Below are 17,154 nucleotides of genomic sequence, written 5' to 3'. Positions count from 1 at the left end.
ATTTGCACATACGAGGTGAAAAGAGAAAGTGCCATAATCGTTGGCCCATTGCAAGCTTTTGTTTTGGAGAAAATAAATAGTGGGTGATTGGCCTTGCCTCTTGCCACTGACTGGTGTGGAACAAAACATTATCACTCCAGTCCAAACTCCTTAACGGCAAGAGGCTCATACCACTCGGACCCAAAGCCAGCAGCTTGTCGTGCTTGTTTGTTGAAAGGAGGCTTCAGTGCCCCCCTAAAGTGTGTTCTAACGATGGTGTGGAAGGTGTCAATTGCAAAATCAAGTTGCTCATCATCCTCTGTTGCACCTTTATCATCCTGTTCGCACGAGACCTTGAGAATGCCTTCACTGTTTCTATCAGTGGCGGTCAAAAGTTGTGGATGACAATCAGCCTGCAGCTTCATAACGTCTTCTGCATGCGTATTTTGTGATCTCAAGCAGGAAACAATTGTTAATGCTCCATTCCTTGCACCCGATCGTGCTCTTTGGCAAAGGTACTTGAACCATCTTACACCTGCAGCGCAATGTGTAATTTCTTCTGGATAAACAACTGTTTCTAACAAATCTGCTGTTGCATCATCACCTCCGTTGCGGAAGCGGGATATAGTGGTTGGCAGCACATCAAGTCCTCGTGCCTGTTTGTATGATGGACAAACAAGATATATTTTGAAAATTGATGAGTATCAGATCTAGAAACAGAATAGCGGTAATATGCAAAAAGTCAGCATGAAAGCACCACCCACGTCATACAGTGGGCATCTTGAGAAACAAGCAGGTGATACTATGCTTAACTTGGACGCATGCCTCTCTGTTTTACTCAAAATATGCACACGTTTTCAAACAAAATGATATTATTGTGGAGGACAATGATGACAAATGTTTGGCTGCAGCCAGTGCTGTTATAGTGTCAAAGCTGCAAATACGTTTGTGTTCCAAGTTTACACATCTTTGTAAATGCCATGATGAGTCTGTCCGCACTAATGAAAGACATTTGAAAAGATCACACCCCCATAGAGAAGATGCGATTCAGTCTTCTAATGCTACATGAGTGAACATATTAGCCTCCCAATTCCTGAGAAATCTACAAAAAGTGCTTGGACTGCCTACATCACCTATAATCACATATATCAGTCTTGCTATATCCTGGTGATGCTATTTCTCCATATATTACCTAATGCAGCCCCACCTGATAATCGATGAGGGACCAGCCCAGTATCTACTGAAGAATTATTCAGCTCACACCTTGCAAATTCATGTTTGTCATACCTCATGAAATTCTACTGACAACAGTGTTTGTAGACAACCAACTAAAAAAGAAAAATTTAACTGTCGACCTAGAAACAGATGGGAAGCTCAGGGTAATAGCCCTAGTCTTATATCACGAGATTAGGATAAGACAGATTATTTTGTGGCCCTAATCGCTTCCTGGGAAGGCGGGCGGGGTGGAGGGAGGTGCTGCCAGTGCGAATGGTGACAGCAACGCAGTTTCTACCTTGTGATGATGAGATGGGAAGGTTGGTGTCCCAGAAAGTACCACTCTAGTTGTTTTGACAAGCAGAGGATGCTGAGAAAGGAGACTAGCAGTCATGACACTGACAGAGTAGCTCCCATTCGGCAGTACCTATCCTGTAATATGGATGAGTCGATAAGGATGATGGTGCTAAATATTTCTGGGAGTGGGCATCGATCACAGGCATGAGGGTTCTGCAGCATTGTGCAACAATCTCAGAAGAGGGCTCTAAGATGTCAAAAGGAAGAGCAAACAGACACTTGATGTCTCAGATCCCATGAATACAAGGCATAGAATATCAGAGATTTGAATGTGAGGGACAGGCAACTACAACTAGTCAATATTATGGAATCCTAGAATATAACATTTTCTGTATATCTGAAACTAAAACTTGAGTTAGTTGACTGATGCAAGATCAATAGCATGTGGGAGGATTCGATCTGGCTTATAAGCCTTCAAAAGGTAGACTCAGGGGCACTCCATGATGTGGAGGAAGGTCGAGGCACTTGTATCATCATAGCTGAATTTTCTTAGACTACTAAATTTATTACTGGTTTCGATGGCATCATGGCAGCCGTTTACTGACAGTCATGAGTATGCACAAGGAAATTCTCGGAGGAATTTCAATTAGATGGGCTGCAGAAACTCCCAGTACGTTGGAGGGATTTCAATTCCATGCCATATGTGGAGGATGTGAACAAAATGATTAGAAAAATCTCATGTATGAAGATCTTTGGATATCTCATAGACACAGATAGAGATTGTTTGTTGTAGCCTTGCAGTAGGAAACACCGTCGTTTCAAACTTCCTCTCATCAGAGTTTTGTGCAAACTTGTCAAGAACTGTCAGGCTGGAGAGGGCAAAGAACACTATATCGTTGTGGAAATATTTGTCTGGAGTGCAGACCAGTAGTCAGGAATAGTACAGTTAGTTTGAAAATTGTGAATGTGAGTTTAGGGCCTGAAGGATTTAATAAAGAGATGGCGGAAAAAGGCAGGAGGGTAAGTGAGTAGCTTCGGATGATGAGCATATTGAGAAATCAATACTTTTTAGGAACAAATGGCCGTAAGGCGATGGTTCCAACATTTGTAGGCCTTCTATGGAGGTCAATGAACTGATATTGGGAGGGAGCAGCTAACAAATTTCATTTCTCAGGTAAGTTCATAACTTCATCAGTTTAGAAATTAGTTCATTCTCTTTCATCTCCTAGTTCAAGGAGTCGGAGATGGCTTGGCAGCAGCAACCCTCTTCGAGCCTATCAGTCCAATCCATCTATCAGAATTCACCCTATAATTTATGACTATGACACCATTTCTTTTCTTGAATGGCTGCGCAACTCGTGGGAGAGAGGAGTCCAACGGATCATGTAGCTATTATAAGAAAAGGTTAAAGGAGCGGGTTACTGGAACAGACAAGGATAGATCAGTAGAAATCCAAAAACTGGAACATAGACTTCATGCCCCTACAACTATTGTTGCTGAGGAAGGTAACAGTCAGACGATATCAGAGAATGGATGGCAGAAAACCAAATGGAAGCAATAGTTAAAATAGTTTCTGCATAAAGAATGGAAATCAAAACACCATTTTACAAATGACGTCTAAGCAATGGAGAACCAGCAAGACTCATTCTGTTAATATGAAGACTGGCAAAGAAGAAAGGGATGTCGTCACAGATCAAGTTCCTGGATATTTTAAAAGAAAAATTGGGACCTAGCGCAAAGCCTCCTTGCTCTATGATGGTTTAACATTTGTTAGACCTGAGGCACAATCTTCATTGTTAGAGATCCCCTCCCAATAGAAGAATTGAAGAAGGCAGCAACCACAACAAGTCATATCGATAGCAAAGATTTCAAAATCAAAATCCAAGAATGGACAAAAACCAAAAGAAATAACAAAAAAGAAAAATGTATGGAGAGAGAGAGAGAGGGGGGGTTTATGATGGTAACCTCATGCACGCAGTGCTCAACAGCAAGGCGAGCCAAGAGACTGTTTGAAGTCTGGATGGCCGAATCCCAGAGACCATCGTGTGCAGGGAGCGCCCCATATAAAGAACCCAACTCCTGCAGGCGATTGGCGAGAAGCATAAAATGCCGGCCTTCGTCTTGGGCCACCCTCACGAAATCGTCAAAGAAGGATTTGGGCATCGCTTCTTTTTTACCAAAGCGAGCAATTATGTCCTGCAACCCAAACCCCACAAGCCCCGTGTCTCAAGAAACCCCACCAAAGCTCGAAACGAAGACACGAAAAGCGTAAGAACTACATACCCAAGACAAATCAATAGCCCAGCTTTCCGTGTGGACCAAACTGTGAAGGATTGCTTGCCTGCTCTGCAGATTTCCAGCTTTGCCCAGCTTTGGCATCATACCGGGAGCTACCAACTTCACCTGTTCCACCACCACCACCATCATCGTCATTTCATCAGAAGAAGAAACAGCAGAGAGAGAGAGAGAGACGTACGTTTTGGAGCCTCGCCGGTCGATCGGGAACGGGAAGGTCGGCGGAAACGTCGTAGGGTCGGGAGATGGCTCCCTCGAACCATTGCTTTGCGACGGCCTCTCCCAAATGAGCTTTGGACCACGGATCCTCCGCATTCAGTACCTTGAGCGCAGCTTCGACCAGAGTCCCACTCCCACCCTCGCCAATCTCAGCGCTCTCCATCCCTCCTCCTCCCTCTAACCCCTTCGCGTTACCTGTATCAGAACGATTAGTAAAACCGCTATAGATTTTCTTACGCAAATGAGTCAGCAAAATAGGTTTAACGTATATACCGGAGCACAAATTAATAAAAAGAAGAAATTGCTGATCATTCATATTGAACAACGGCCAAACAAATTTAGAGTAAAAACTAAATTAGCAAAGTTTGCTAAGCAATTCAATAAAAAAAATCAATAACAATTTTGGTGATAGTAAAAGTTAAATATGAAGAAAAGTAAAAGTAAATCATCACAAAAAAACAAACACCAGTTATTGTGATTTAAATAAACCACAACTGCATCAAGAATGTTAAGATTATAAAAATTCATAAAAATAGTTTTTTAATAATAAGATGAAGTGTTATTTGTGTTATCTAAATAGACCACAACCATACGAAGGTAGTAAAAGTTAAATATAAACTAGATCGTCACAAAAAGAACAAACATAAGTTGTGATTTAAATAAATCACAACTACATCAAGAATATTCATATTATAAAAGTTCATAGTAGTAGTTTTTCAATAGTAAGATCAAGTGCCATTCTCTTCTGCAGGAAGGTAAGATGTCTTGGCATCACTGGTTTATGGCAAAAGACGGTCAGAATACTCCAAAGATAACTTGCAACAAACATTTCTTTGTTTCTCCAACTATTGACTGTAAGAAGGTTGAATTTCAACATCTTGTATTGTCGAAATTCCTTCTTCGGGTGTTCCAAGCAAACAAAAACTCAAAAAGGCCTTCAATTTTCAAGCTTAGTTCCCTTTCTAATTTAAACGTATAATAGCTATAGAATAAGAAGATTATTACGGTAATCAAAATGTTTTCTCTTGAAATACAGTATCACTGTCATTGTTTTCTTAAACAAATTATCAATTGAGCAACCAATAATTTTACTTGGTCATTGAAAACTCTAATGACCAATTCACTTTTGTGGTTATCTACAATAATCATCCTCAATCTGTAATTGTGGTTTAGCAAAAAACAAACAAATAAAGACTGTGAAAATGCATAAATTATAATATTAAATTAGCTCAAATTTCAAATAGAGAATTTAAATTTACTATATCTCTATTGAAACAACTCAACAATAATTGCAAGTTTCTTTCATTGTGTTGTAGTCCACCTGAACTTTCTTACTGCAAGTTGTACATGCACTATACCATGACGTGCTACTGAAGTCTATATATAAAATCTCTCCTTGTATTTTGTAGATTTTATCTTGAAAAGACGTTACTTTAAATATCACAATCAAAACCTGTAAAAAAATGGTAATTAACCAAATAGATCTTAAGCATTTAGATACTATCGTTCTAACAAGGCACGGATAGATATGGCTTCAGCACGAGCCGTAGGGATGGCAGTGCACCGGGGGAGAGCGGGGCCCCGCCCCGCCTTGCCCCGTTTGGACCGGGGATGAAGGGTATGGAGGCGGGGACGAAGGTTAAAATCCATCCCCGTTCGGGGGTGGAGGCGGGGATGGACTGGCACGTTCCCCATCCCCGCCTCTTCCCATCCCGGCCCCGGCCCCGGCCCCGGCCCATCCCCGTCCCGGCCCCGCCCCATCCCCGCCCCCAACCCTTTATATTTTTACTGTTTACTAACCCTAACTCCCTTCCCTAATTTCCTAACCCCGGAGCCGCCGAGCCGGGCCGTCGCCTCTTCCCCTTCCCCATCCGCATTATCATTGTAGTCGGGCCGTCGCCGACCACCGTTGGCCGTCGCAGGGGGAGGCCTCTACCGTTGGCCGTCGCAGGGCCGTCGCCGATCTCCGACTCGTCCTCGACGACGCTTGGGTGCGAATGCACACCAAGAAGCTTCGGCAGTACGTCGCTAACTACGAGCGCATGACGTGGAGCGAGGTCGTGGCGGCCATGGCGGAGATGCCGGTGGTGATCGATGCCGAAAGCGCGAGGCGGGCTTTCAGGCGGTTCAACTCCGCCTTCGAGGAGGCATACCGGGCGCAGACTGCGTCGATCGTGGTGGAGGACATGAAACGGGGATGAAGGCAAAAACGGGGACAGGGACGGGGCGGGGACGGGGACGGGGACGGGACGGGGGTGGAGGACATGAAACGGGGATGAAGGCGGGGGTGGAGGATAAAATCCATCCCCGCCGCGGAGGCGGGGCGGGGGTGGAGGATAAAATTTTGAGGCGGGCGGGGGTGGAAACCTTGTCCCCCGCCCCGCCCCACTGCCATCCCTAACGAGCCGTCAATCTACAACCAAGAACCTTTTCAGGTGGTGCTAACACATAATTTTGTCCCAACTTTTAAAGAGAAGATGATTCAATCTCACTAATTTCATATATGACATTTTGAAGTTTGAGCCTTGAAATGAAGATAAGTAACAAAATCATATAAAGTGAGAAAAACATGAGAAAATGCTATTAGACTGTACAAATGCTAAGAATATTAATAAATATGGTAAGAGTTCAATGTAGAAGGTGTGATTACCAGTTATAGAGACTTTTAATTTCATCTATTTGTGGGTCAATAAAAGGGATTGTAAGATCTGAAGATGTTGATAAGCCTATAAAATAAAAAAATATTGTCATGATCCTGCGATATAGGAAGTACAAATAGTAAAGCTAAATAAAGCTAATATTCACCTAAATAATTTGTGACCTTATTGTTGTTAATAAAACAAGGTCTCATGCAAAAGTCTGTGCTCTGAAAAGGGTGCATAAAACATAGTTCATTCCACAATACAACTCTAAAAACTTTGCATCTGTATGTGAGAAGAACATATATATATATATATATATATATATATATATATATATATATATATATATATATATATATATATATATATATATATATATATATATATATATATATATATATATATATATATATATATATATATATATATATATATCAAAGTAGCTATGAATTTTGTATCTTATTGATCATCCATCAAAGTAAAACCTCGTGTTTTAAGTATCCTACTTTCATTTTTTTCTTTTGCATTCAATGATTGGTTCAACTTGTAAAACAATACTTATGATGTCTACTTAACACCAATAAACATTAATAACAAAATAACATGCAACATGCATGAATCATCAAGAGTTGAGAAGCACAAAGATGCGGCCAAGAAGAGAGTGATCTCTTAAGCCCAGCCCTGTGAAGGTGTTAGAGAGATGAAAACAGGGGAGGGCATATCATCATGTCAAGAGAGAGAGAATGATAGGTAAGATATGACTTTGAATAAAAGGTATGACACGTTACCCAGCTGTAGCAGGCACAACTGCAATTATTTCACTCAAAAACAATATATAAAATAACAAAACATTATCATTACCTTAATTATATTTACTTAAATACTCATCAAATTCAAAAGATTCAGTCATATGGCCAAGTAATTTCTCAATTTCACTGCAACATTATTTATATTTACAAAAAAAATCCACCCCATTAAAAAGTCCAAGTAATTTTTCAAAAGCCTTGCTACCCTCCAAAGCACCACCAGCCGCATATTGTGTGTGACGTGCAAATGTTCACAAAAACTCAACAAATTAATAAAGAACAAATACACCATAAACAAACTAAACGCCATTTTAAGAATATTATAACTGTGCTTAATTTTTGTCATGCAATATCCACGACGCGTTCTTAAGAAGCAGTAATCAGTGCTGCAGTGGTAGGGATGGGAGTGGACCCGGTTGCGGCCGACAAGGTCTTCATGCTCGTTCTGTCTCAAAATTTTGCCCTCCATCGTCTTTGTTACTGTACAGGTTTTGACCGGGTTGCGGCTGACAAGGTCTCCACCCCCGCTCTGACTCAAAATTTTGCCCTCCATCCTCATCTTTGTTACTTTAAGGGTTTTTTATTTTAACCTTCATTCATTCCTCCATCCCCGTTTCATGTCCATCTCCTGTCCAAACAAGGTGAGGCGGGGCAGAGCTCCATTTTTTCCCAGTCCAATGGCATCCTTAAAGGATCTCTAAAGGTATTTTAGTTATTTTACTAATGGGGATCGAGAACGAGGCGAGAGGGGGCGGGATGGGAGAAAACGTAAGTCCATCGCGCCTCCATTCCCGCACGGGTTTTGATTTTAACCTTCATCTCAGCCTCTATTCCTGACCAGGTTTTGATTTTAACCTTCATCCTCGCCTCCATCCCTGTTTCATGTCCTCCATCCCCGGTACAAACGGGGCAAGGCGGGGGACCCATTTTCCCGTTTCACTGCTATCATGTGTAGTGGATTAGGGCCGGCGAGTGGGTCAGGTTAGATCCACGTTATGGGGCGTGTGAGATATCCATTATCAGGTAAAGTTCAAGCATGTGTTTTTTCCACAAAAAGTATGTTGAGGTATGGACCACTTCATTTCATTGACCAATTTACACCCTCGGTGCAAGAGCGGGGTTTTGTCAAGTTGAAGGCCCAAGATCAGATTCTGTTGGCACATGGAAATCATAGTTGCTTGCTTTATCACGTAAGGCTGAGTGGTCGTGTCTTCAACCTAGCGTTTTACCTCGCAAGAAGGCGAACCCATTAAGTGACCCTATAATTGGTGAGGGTTTTACTATGTAATAAAAAAAATTTGGAGACACTACGGGCACGTTTGGAAGCGAGAAAGATGTAGGAAAAGTGATGAAAAATCCATACGAATTTTAAATCAGCTGACAGTTTTTTTTTGTAAAAAGTACATTTTTTGATAGGAAACATTCATCCAATAGGGGGAGAGGGGGGGAGTGGAATATTTTCTACCAAAAAAATTTTATTTTTACACTCCCCCACCACTCACCATCACCATCACCACCCTCCTCCCCTCTTATTTTTTCACATTTTTTCATTCTATTTTTCTCCTGCTACACAAACAAGCGAAAAACCTTTTTTTGAAAAACTTCTCATATAAAAAAAACTCTAGTAAGCGAGTGTTTTTCTCTCTTCCAAACGTGCTGTATGAGATCCATTCAAGTAGCTTATGTTCTCCGTGCAGCAGTTCAGTTCATCCCTCATATTATGCAAGGGCCACATAATTTAACATATTTCAAAATAAGTCCCTCCACAAGAAATGAAAAACTAGTGGTAGATTATCAACGATGAAACTCTTGCTACGTCTTCCTACTAATCTTGCTTTACAATGCTTGCGGGTAGTGTAATGCCCATGATTTTTTGAGAAATTTTCATAAACTTTGTATATAATAATTTGATAGTGATAATATGTATTAGATAATATACATAAATTAGGTCTTGAAATAAGACTTAGAAAAAGAATATAATAAAATACATTCAGAGCGCCAATGGGTCATGTCGACCCTAGTGAAAATTAATTTTGAGATACATTTCTAAGAAGATGAAATTTTTAGAAAAAAATATATAATTAAGCTAGACGAAATTTGGTTTAGAAGAAATTTACACACATTTGAAAATAATTTGGGTTGCCTTTAGAGTCATTCAATTTAAAACTTAAATTATAGTTTTGAAAGAATTGAAATCCAAAATACTAAATTAAGTTAACTAAGAAAATAATTAAATTGAATGAAAAATATAATTCAACTAAATTGAATAAGATGGTAGAGGTCCATACGTGGGCCATCCCATACTATGTAACACCTACTTATTAACTTAAACAAAAAAAAAAGTGAAGTTAAAGCTTTAAATTCAAAGATTTTAAAAGTTACCAAAAACCAAAATTTTATACCAAAGTCAAAACTTGCCTTATTGCTATGGAGAGCCTCCCAAGAGGGGGGCATCCCATCCCAGACCTTTATAGGATGGGAAGACTGAAAAATGTAAAAAGAAGGAAGGGTGAATTGAGAAAAGAAAAAAAATAATATATATATATATATATATATATATATATATATATATATATATATATATATATATATATATATATATAAATCTTGACCCTAATCAAATTGAAAATGGTTGAAAATCCCCAAGGCGGTGTTGACCCTATAGAGTTTGGTTCGGGTTGGATCTGGGTAAACCAGGCCCATTGACACCCCTACTTGTGGGTGAGGGTCTTAGCCTCAGAGTTTTATGTCGTTGGAGCGACGAATGTAGGTATGGCAGGCTGAGCCATCACGACTAAGTCCTCATGTTGGGTGTGGTTTCTTCAAGTTAAAAATAAAATAAAATAAAATAAAAAGTTGCTTTGGCGACAACAGCCAATCATCTATTATTAGTGAAAAGCTCAACCAATGCATGAAACACGGTTTCAAGACAAGGAAGTTGAGGAAGTCATATCAATAGCAAGGTGTCTGCCCCTAGATCGAGCAGACAACCCTAATTGTGCTCTCCTTGTACAATAAAGCAGAATTAATTATAATATCATGAGTAGGGATGTCGGATCGGATCTAGGCATTACTTGATCCGACTTAACCAGATCTGACCTATTCGGATTTAGATTTGGATCCGGAGTCGGATGAAAAAATATAGAACCAAATCCAGATCTGACTAGTCCAAAACCCGATATTTATGCTTGATCGGTTCGGATCTTAGTTGGATTCTGGTTTTAATCAGATTCAGATTTTATTGAAAAATTAATACCGAATCCAGATCCGATTTTTAATCATCCTAATTTGGCTACCAAATCCGAGACGGATTCGGGTCAGATATCGGGTTACATCTGACTCGTTGACATCCCTAATTGTGAGAATCATGAGGAACCTATTGTTTCAATAACGAGAGTTACCAGACCACTCTTGAGCTGGAAGGTAACAGGAGATCGCCTGTCCAGTAGGCCACTGAAGTTTCAAAACATTCGCATACATGACACTTAGCCTATACATTTTGAAGTTCTCTGATACCAATACAGTTTTTTTTTTTGGGCACGCTGGAGTTAGGCAGACCCCACCAGTTATTATTCAACTTACCATTGGGGTTTGAACCTGCAACATCCCAGCACAAGGAGACGTGCACTGGCAGCTCCTACCAACCACAACATCATGAACTAATGTTCCTAATTATAACCCATAATTTCCAGACCACAACATCAACCAAATCTTCCAAGAAAATGAGAGCCATTCGTTACTAAATTTAGATGCAAACAACCATTTAATCTCTTCTACCGTGGAGAAGTTCTGAGATCTACTAAATTTCTGTTCTAAACCTTTCGCGATATTTGTAGCAAACCTCAAGTAAAAGAGGTATTTACTATGTAAGTTATATGGAGTACAGCTTTTAAGTTAAAGTTAATCAATACCTAATCATAATCAACTAAGTGTTTTCATGAGCTTTTTTATTTTTTTTTCCTAATCCGATTGTAATCTGCATGCTTGTTTTTATAGGAGCTGGCTCTTGAAATCATCCGATTATGACGCGAGTATGATTTTTTAGGGCTTAAAATCAGTGGCTTATAATTTTCATAAATATTTAAGCATTCAAAGTCACTTTTTGGGTTGAAAAAAGATGATCCAAACAGTTGATTCAAAGTCACTTAATGCAGTCTGCTGTGTGAGATTTGTGCAAAAAAGTATCAGAAATACTCAGTTAACATGTCACAATTTTCTTTCCTTTTAATTAAACATGAAGAAACCATCGCTATAGTATGGATGTCCTGTTGACATTTCTAAAGTCCTAAGTTGATATCGCTAGTAGTACCAAGAGGGGCTCCGCTGGTCTGGCAGGAGCAGTTAGTGCACGTCACCTTATGAGGCATTGCAAGCTCGAATCCCAATGGTATGGTTGTATAATTGGTAGGGGTCTGCCTAACCCGAGCTTTCTCCGTAAAAAAGAAAGTCGATATCTATAGTCTTAAAACAAGACAAGTACTACCATCGAGGTGGTATCTCATGTGGTAAGCCGGGTCCTGTGCCAAGCTGAAGGACCAGGTTCGAATCCCTCTGTCACATGGGGCTTAAGAGATATCTAGTAGGGTCTGCCTAACCCCACTTTGCCTTTCAAAAAAAACAAAAAAAAAAAACTAGACAATTACTCTCCCCTTGCCCACCGGGGATAGTTTCTCATTTGGCTTTGTGTCAAAGGACATACACTCTGGATATTGATTTTCTCTCTCTCTCTCTCTCTCTATATATATATATATATATATATATATATATAGGATGATTGGACCGGATGTGATCTACAATGTTTGTTTAATAGAAAATGAGTTTTGAATCATGTCATTTAGGTTTTTTAAGTCTTTCAAATTCAATGGCCTACAATGCCCTAAATTTTCATGACTTCAAATGTCATGTTTTTATGATTCAAATAATAGGATCCAATGTTTAATCCTTTAGCAAACAAATCATGCTGAACACATCTATGATGTCAAAGTTGATCAAAACAACCTCTCCCTATGCATTTCAATTTCAATTTTACCCTTTAGGGTAGCAAATATATATATATATATATATATATATATATATATATATATATAGAGAGAGAGAGAGAGAGAGAGAGATTATATATATAGAGAGAGAGAGACAAAGAGAAAAAAAAATTGTTATAATTCTTAATGGTGGTACAATTTTTTTTCTTAAAATGTTTGATCTATACAAATATCTTTAGCATGATGTGTCTATCACGTTAGTATGTTTTAATACATCATTAGATTCAATTTTCAAAGTGGGGAAGAACCAATTGTTGGCAATTCATGTAGGTAAGAATGCATTAAAAATGGCCCAAAGCATCTTTTGAAGTCAACTGTAAAACATAAAAATAGAAAATAAGGCTTTCTTTGGGAACCCTGAATTGAGATAGAAACACAATTTTCATGTATTGTCAAAATATGGTTTTGCCAAAATATGGTGTCGAGGATGGAGTTTCGAAAAACATCCATTTGTGAATGGCCAATGCAATGTTTTAGCAGCGCCGCTCCTCCCAAATAGTCAGAGTTTATGAGGCCACTGTAGAACACTGTAGAAAGTAGAAACCACCATACACCAGGAATTCAAGTCTCCCACAAAGAGCCTAAATAATGTTAAGCATCATCCAAAGGTCAGTATTCTTCTTTTGGGGATTAGATCTGTGTAAATTAAGGTGTATAATTATAAAATGTGATACTTCAGTATCACAATTTGACATAGAATATATATATATATATATATATATATATATATATATATATATATATATATGTGTGTGTGTGAATTTAACTTTAAACTTTTTATATTAATGTTAGCAACCGATTGAAATGGCCAAATCGGACGGCCACGATGTCGGCACGAGCAAAAACGCTCATGTTCAGCATGACCTGATCTGCTTCCTCTCCCCGGTGGTCTACAGGGAAGGATTTCAAGATTTTTTTTATTCTTAAAAAGAGGAAGATAGAGAGAGAAAGAGAATGGGAGAAGCAGCAGGAGTGTTTTGACGTGTTCCTGTTATGTAATTTTGTTGTAGTAGTAAGGGAAGGTTTGTGCGTCGAAATTTGGAGGAAGGACTTCTTTCATTCGCCAATCTCTTCACCACTCTTTCTCTCTGAAAACATCCCAAGGCGCACGTTGTGGATTGGATCAGAGGTACGTTCTCTCTTGTTTCTTTGTTCCCGATTAGATGCACAAGTTTCTGTTAGGAAAATGAATGGGAATTTCCTTCTTTCCGTTTTTCCTCGTGGAGTTTTTGCGTATTCTCGTTCTTTATCCAATTCCTTTTTCCTTTGAATGTTGGACGGATTGGAGAGGTTTTGAGGTAAGCTGTATCAGTTTGTGAACATGGTGTTAGCTAGATTTATACGTCGATTCGATCTCATATGAACGAATTGCAGTTCTTTTACTTTCCATGCCCATTCTAGTTGGTCTTTTTATTCGGACAGTCCTCTCTCTTGGTGGGCTCGGATGGATTTGAGCTGTATCTGTTTGTGATTCGAGCTGTGGCTGTGGCTGTCCGTGCCCGTGTTGTTGCTCAGGTGAAAGAACGAAGGAAAGAGATAATACAAGGATGCCATCGTCCTCTGACAGTCCATGGAGGTCGATCTGCATCCCCTTCTTGGTTATTGTCTTCTGCATCCTGTCTTTCTACATGGGGATCATCTATTCCACCGAGAGAGAGAGCCTGCTCAGACTCTTCGACAGCCCCAACTTATCAATGGGGATCGGCTGCACCCAGTCCTCTGGCTCCGGAGCAGGCGCTCCCAGTGAGAATTTTACCTTCAGACCCTGCAATCCCTCCTTTCAAGACTATACCCCATGTACCGACCCTAAGGTACAAAAAAGGAAAATTGTTATGCACAATTCCGAGAACGAAAAACGAAAACAACCATTTCTTCTTCCTTTATCGATGACATGTTAATTTTCTGGTTTACTTATTTCATGGTGGCTGTAGAGATGGAGACGTTACGATCGGAAGCGTCTTGCTTTCAGAGAGCGCCATTGCCCTCCAGCCGCGGAGAGACAAGAGTGCTTGATCCCTCCACCAGAGGGTTACAAGATTCCACTAGAATGGCCCCAGAGCAGGGATCAATGTTGGTACAGGTAAGATGATGTTTCCCTTTAGTCTGTTTTGATGGGTTTGTTGAAAGTGTTTGGTGAATGAATATTGGAGTCCATGTTCAGGAACGTCCCCTATGAATGGATCAACAAAATAAAGGCAAATCAGCATTGGTTGCAGAAGGAAGGAGACAAGTTTATATTCCCTGGTGGTGGCACAATGTTTCCAAATGGAGTAGGCGAGTACCTCGATGCCATGGAGGAACTGATCCCTGGAATGAAGGATGGAAGTATCAGGACGGCGATCGACACAGGGTGTGGTGTAAGTGTTCAACATTACTAATCATTTATTCTGTGGTGGTATCATCTTACTTGAACTTGGTGCTTCATGTATACATCTGGTTCATCTTTCAGGTTGCAAGCTGGGGGGGTTACCTATTGGATAGGGGGATCTTGACAGTTTCTCTGGCACCCAGAGATAACCATGAAGCTCAAGTGCAATTCGCTCTTGAAAGAGGCATTCCAGCCATGCTGGGAATTATTGCAACTCAGAGGCTTCCTTATCCCTCTGCAGCATTTGACATGGCTCACTGCTCCAGATGCTTGATTCCTTGGGCTGAGTTTGGTAATTGCCCATCCTTGAGAGCGTTAAACCACATAGACATTGATCATCTTTTCTTGTGATCTCCTTCATGTAAGATCAATTTCACCAATGATCTCTTGTTAGCATTTCAGGGGGGGTGCTTCTCATGGAGATAGACAGGATTTTGAGACCAGGAGGGTTCTGGGTGCTGTCTGGTCCTCCTGTAAACTACCAAACCCATTGGCGTGGGTGGAATACGACATTGGAAGCAGAGAAGGCCAACTTAGATGCCATACAAAGGCTTCTCTCAGGAATGTGCTACAAACTCTACAACATGGAAGGTGACTTGGCTGTCTGGCAGAAGCCGATCGACAATACCTGCTACAATTCACGCAATGGCTCTGTTTATCCTCCCAAATGCGACGACAGTCTAGAACCAGATGCAGCCTGGTAAAATACTCTTTCCATTTCTGTTTTAGATGTTAAAGCAGGAGAAGATGGTCTGACTTCTCGCATCCCAGTTTCTCATGGCATCCACGGCTCTTAATTATTATAAGTGCATTTTTTTTCTGAATTATGTAGGTATGTTCCAATGCGCCCATGTTTTGTAGCAGAAAGCACTGTGAAAGAAATAGCTGTGGGCCATATTCCGAAATGGCCAAAACGGTTGACTACGACTCCTCACCGATTCAGAGCTTCTGCAAGAAAAGATGGGATTTCTTTCTCACAGGACACTCGGATGTGGGACAAGCGGCTGCTCCATTACAAGTCTTTGCTGCCTGCTCTTGGAACTCCAAAAATCCACAATGTTATGGATATGAATACGGCTTATGGTGGTCTTGCTGCTGCTATGATCGGAGACCCTGTCTGGGTTATGAATGTTGTATCATCTTATGCGCCGAATTCGCTACCTATAGTCTTCGACAGGGGCCTCATTGGTACCATCTCCGACTGGTAACTTATCAAACTACCTCTTCATACTTGGTGTGTTCCCAATCTAAAATGTAAAGTTTTGGTGATCCAAGGATTTGCTTATATTGCTGCTATCATTATCACTGCAGGTGCGAAGCATTCTCAACATATCCGAGAACTTATGACCTTCTCCATCTTGATGGGCTCTTTACAGCAGAGGGTCACAGGTGCGAGATGAAGTTTGTGCTGTTGGAAATGGATCGAATATTGAGGTCATTAGGCTACGCTGTCATTCGTGACACACAATTCTTCCTTGAGAAAGCCATGAGGATTGCAGTGGGGATGAGATGGAACTGTAAGATGCATATGACAGAGAAAGGCAAGGCTGCAGATGAGAGGATCCTAATATGCCAGAAGTCTTTTTGGGTGCTTCCACCTACCGCAGAGTGAATTTATAGAACAATGAAGAAGATAGGGGTTCTCTCTCCGTTAATCTCCAAAGTCATGCTATGATCCATTTGTTTTTTTATTCTAAATCAAAAGCAGAATGTTTCGGAAATACAGGGAAGTGGAACATGAGGAAATTGACCTTATGATTTGTTAACGATACAGATCTGGGTGTTGGTGCTGGCTTACGGGTTGTTTTCCTTGTCCTAATTCGTGAGTTCAACCAGACCAAGATTGGGCAACGGATAAGTTTGGACTTCGCTATATGGAACAAGTTAGTAAATTATATTTTGGCGGATGTATACGCATCGTTACGCATATGCCTTCCGGATCTTCAACGCCACTTGCCGCTAAGGCCTCCCCCGGATCCGGACTGATCGCCTCGGATTTTATCTGTATTTTGTGTCTATTTTTGGCTTATGTGTTCTTTGTCTTGTTTGTCGGTTTCAACGGCTGTTGAACCTGTCGTAATGTTGATATCTTTGATTCGGCTCTCTCTCTCTCTCTCTTGTTTCAAACTTCCCTTTAAATGATTCTCTTCTTCATTTCTACTTTGGTGGTGATAGTTTTTTTTTTTTTTTGAGGGAATATTTTGGTAGTGATAGTGATGTGGTGGTACATGCATTGCCATGATTTGCATAGTGGTCTAATATTGCACGACAGGGCACGAGCTATCTCAGCGAGG

The 17,154-nt window shown here is 40.4% G+C and overlaps 2 protein-coding genes across 4 annotated transcripts; one reads left to right on the top strand and one right to left on the bottom strand.

Annotated features, from left to right (window-relative positions):
* Positions 1-19: 19 nt before the first annotated feature.
* Positions 20-4,979, bottom strand: LOC149838103 (3-oxoacyl-acyl-carrier synthase-like protein (Protein of unknown function DUF455)). The gene is made up of 4 exons (XM_090006370.1): positions 3,968-4,979; positions 3,775-3,894; positions 3,457-3,687; positions 20-635 (listed from the first exon to the last, which is right to left on the bottom strand). The coding sequence occupies exons 1-4, from the start codon at positions 4,319-4,321 to the stop codon at positions 132-134; spliced, it is 1,209 nt and encodes a 402-aa protein (XP_089862496.1). The 5' UTR covers positions 4,322-4,979; the 3' UTR covers positions 20-131.
* Positions 4,980-13,322: 8,343 nt separating this feature from the next.
* On the top strand, positions 13,323-16,731 carry LOC149838102 (putative methyltransferase PMT20). 3 transcript variants are annotated; one of them, XM_090006374.1, is made up of 8 exons: positions 13,323-13,621; positions 14,008-14,303; positions 14,424-14,572; positions 14,654-14,849; positions 14,942-15,152; positions 15,263-15,560; positions 15,693-16,064; positions 16,172-16,731. In XM_090006374.1, the coding sequence occupies exons 2-8, from the start codon at positions 14,040-14,042 to the stop codon at positions 16,470-16,472; spliced, it is 1,791 nt and encodes a 596-aa protein (XP_089862500.1). In that variant the 5' UTR covers positions 13,323-13,621; positions 14,008-14,039; the 3' UTR covers positions 16,473-16,731. The 3 variants fall into 3 exon arrangements, with proteins under 3 accessions (XP_089862500.1, XP_089862501.1, XP_089862499.1); XM_090006375.1 differs by having other exon boundaries at positions 13,488-13,621; positions 13,915-14,303; XM_090006373.1 differs by lacking the exon at positions 13,323-13,621 and having other exon boundaries at positions 13,894-14,303.
* Positions 16,732-17,154: the final 423 nt, after the last annotated feature.

The sequence above is a fragment of the Nuphar pumila genome, chromosome 5 (assembly GCF_984573655.1).
Source record: "Nuphar pumila chromosome 5, dmNupPumi1.hap1.1, whole genome shotgun sequence".
Taxonomy (NCBI): Eukaryota; Viridiplantae; Streptophyta; class Magnoliopsida; order Nymphaeales; family Nymphaeaceae; genus Nuphar; species Nuphar pumila.
The sequence above is the reverse complement of the archived record's forward strand: the minus strand, read 5'-3'. Positions and strand labels throughout refer to the sequence as shown.

Bases quoted from the DNA above. Each gene is read 5' to 3' on its own strand.
- LOC149838103 (XM_090006370.1), bottom strand. From the start codon at position 4,321: ATGAATGATCAGCAATTTCTTCTTTTTATTAATTTGTGCTCCGGTATA. The intron at 3,895-3,967 runs GTACGTCTCTCT...GTGGTGGAACAG, and splicing joins GACCGGCGAGGCTCCAAAAC to GTGAAGTTGGTAGCTCCCGG. The intron at 3,688-3,774 runs GTATGTAGTTCT...TTTGGGTTGCAG, and splicing joins GGGCTATTGATTTGTCTTGG to GACATAATTGCTCGCTTTGG.
- LOC149838102 (XM_090006374.1), top strand. From the start codon at position 14,040: ATGCCATCGTCCTCTGACAGTCCATGGAGGTCGATCTGCATCCCCTTC. The intron at 14,304-14,423 runs GTACAAAAAAGG...TGGTGGCTGTAG, and splicing joins CCCCATGTACCGACCCTAAG to AGATGGAGACGTTACGATCG. The intron at 15,153-15,262 runs GTAATTGCCCAT...TTAGCATTTCAG, and splicing joins GATTCCTTGGGCTGAGTTTG to GGGGGGTGCTTCTCATGGAG.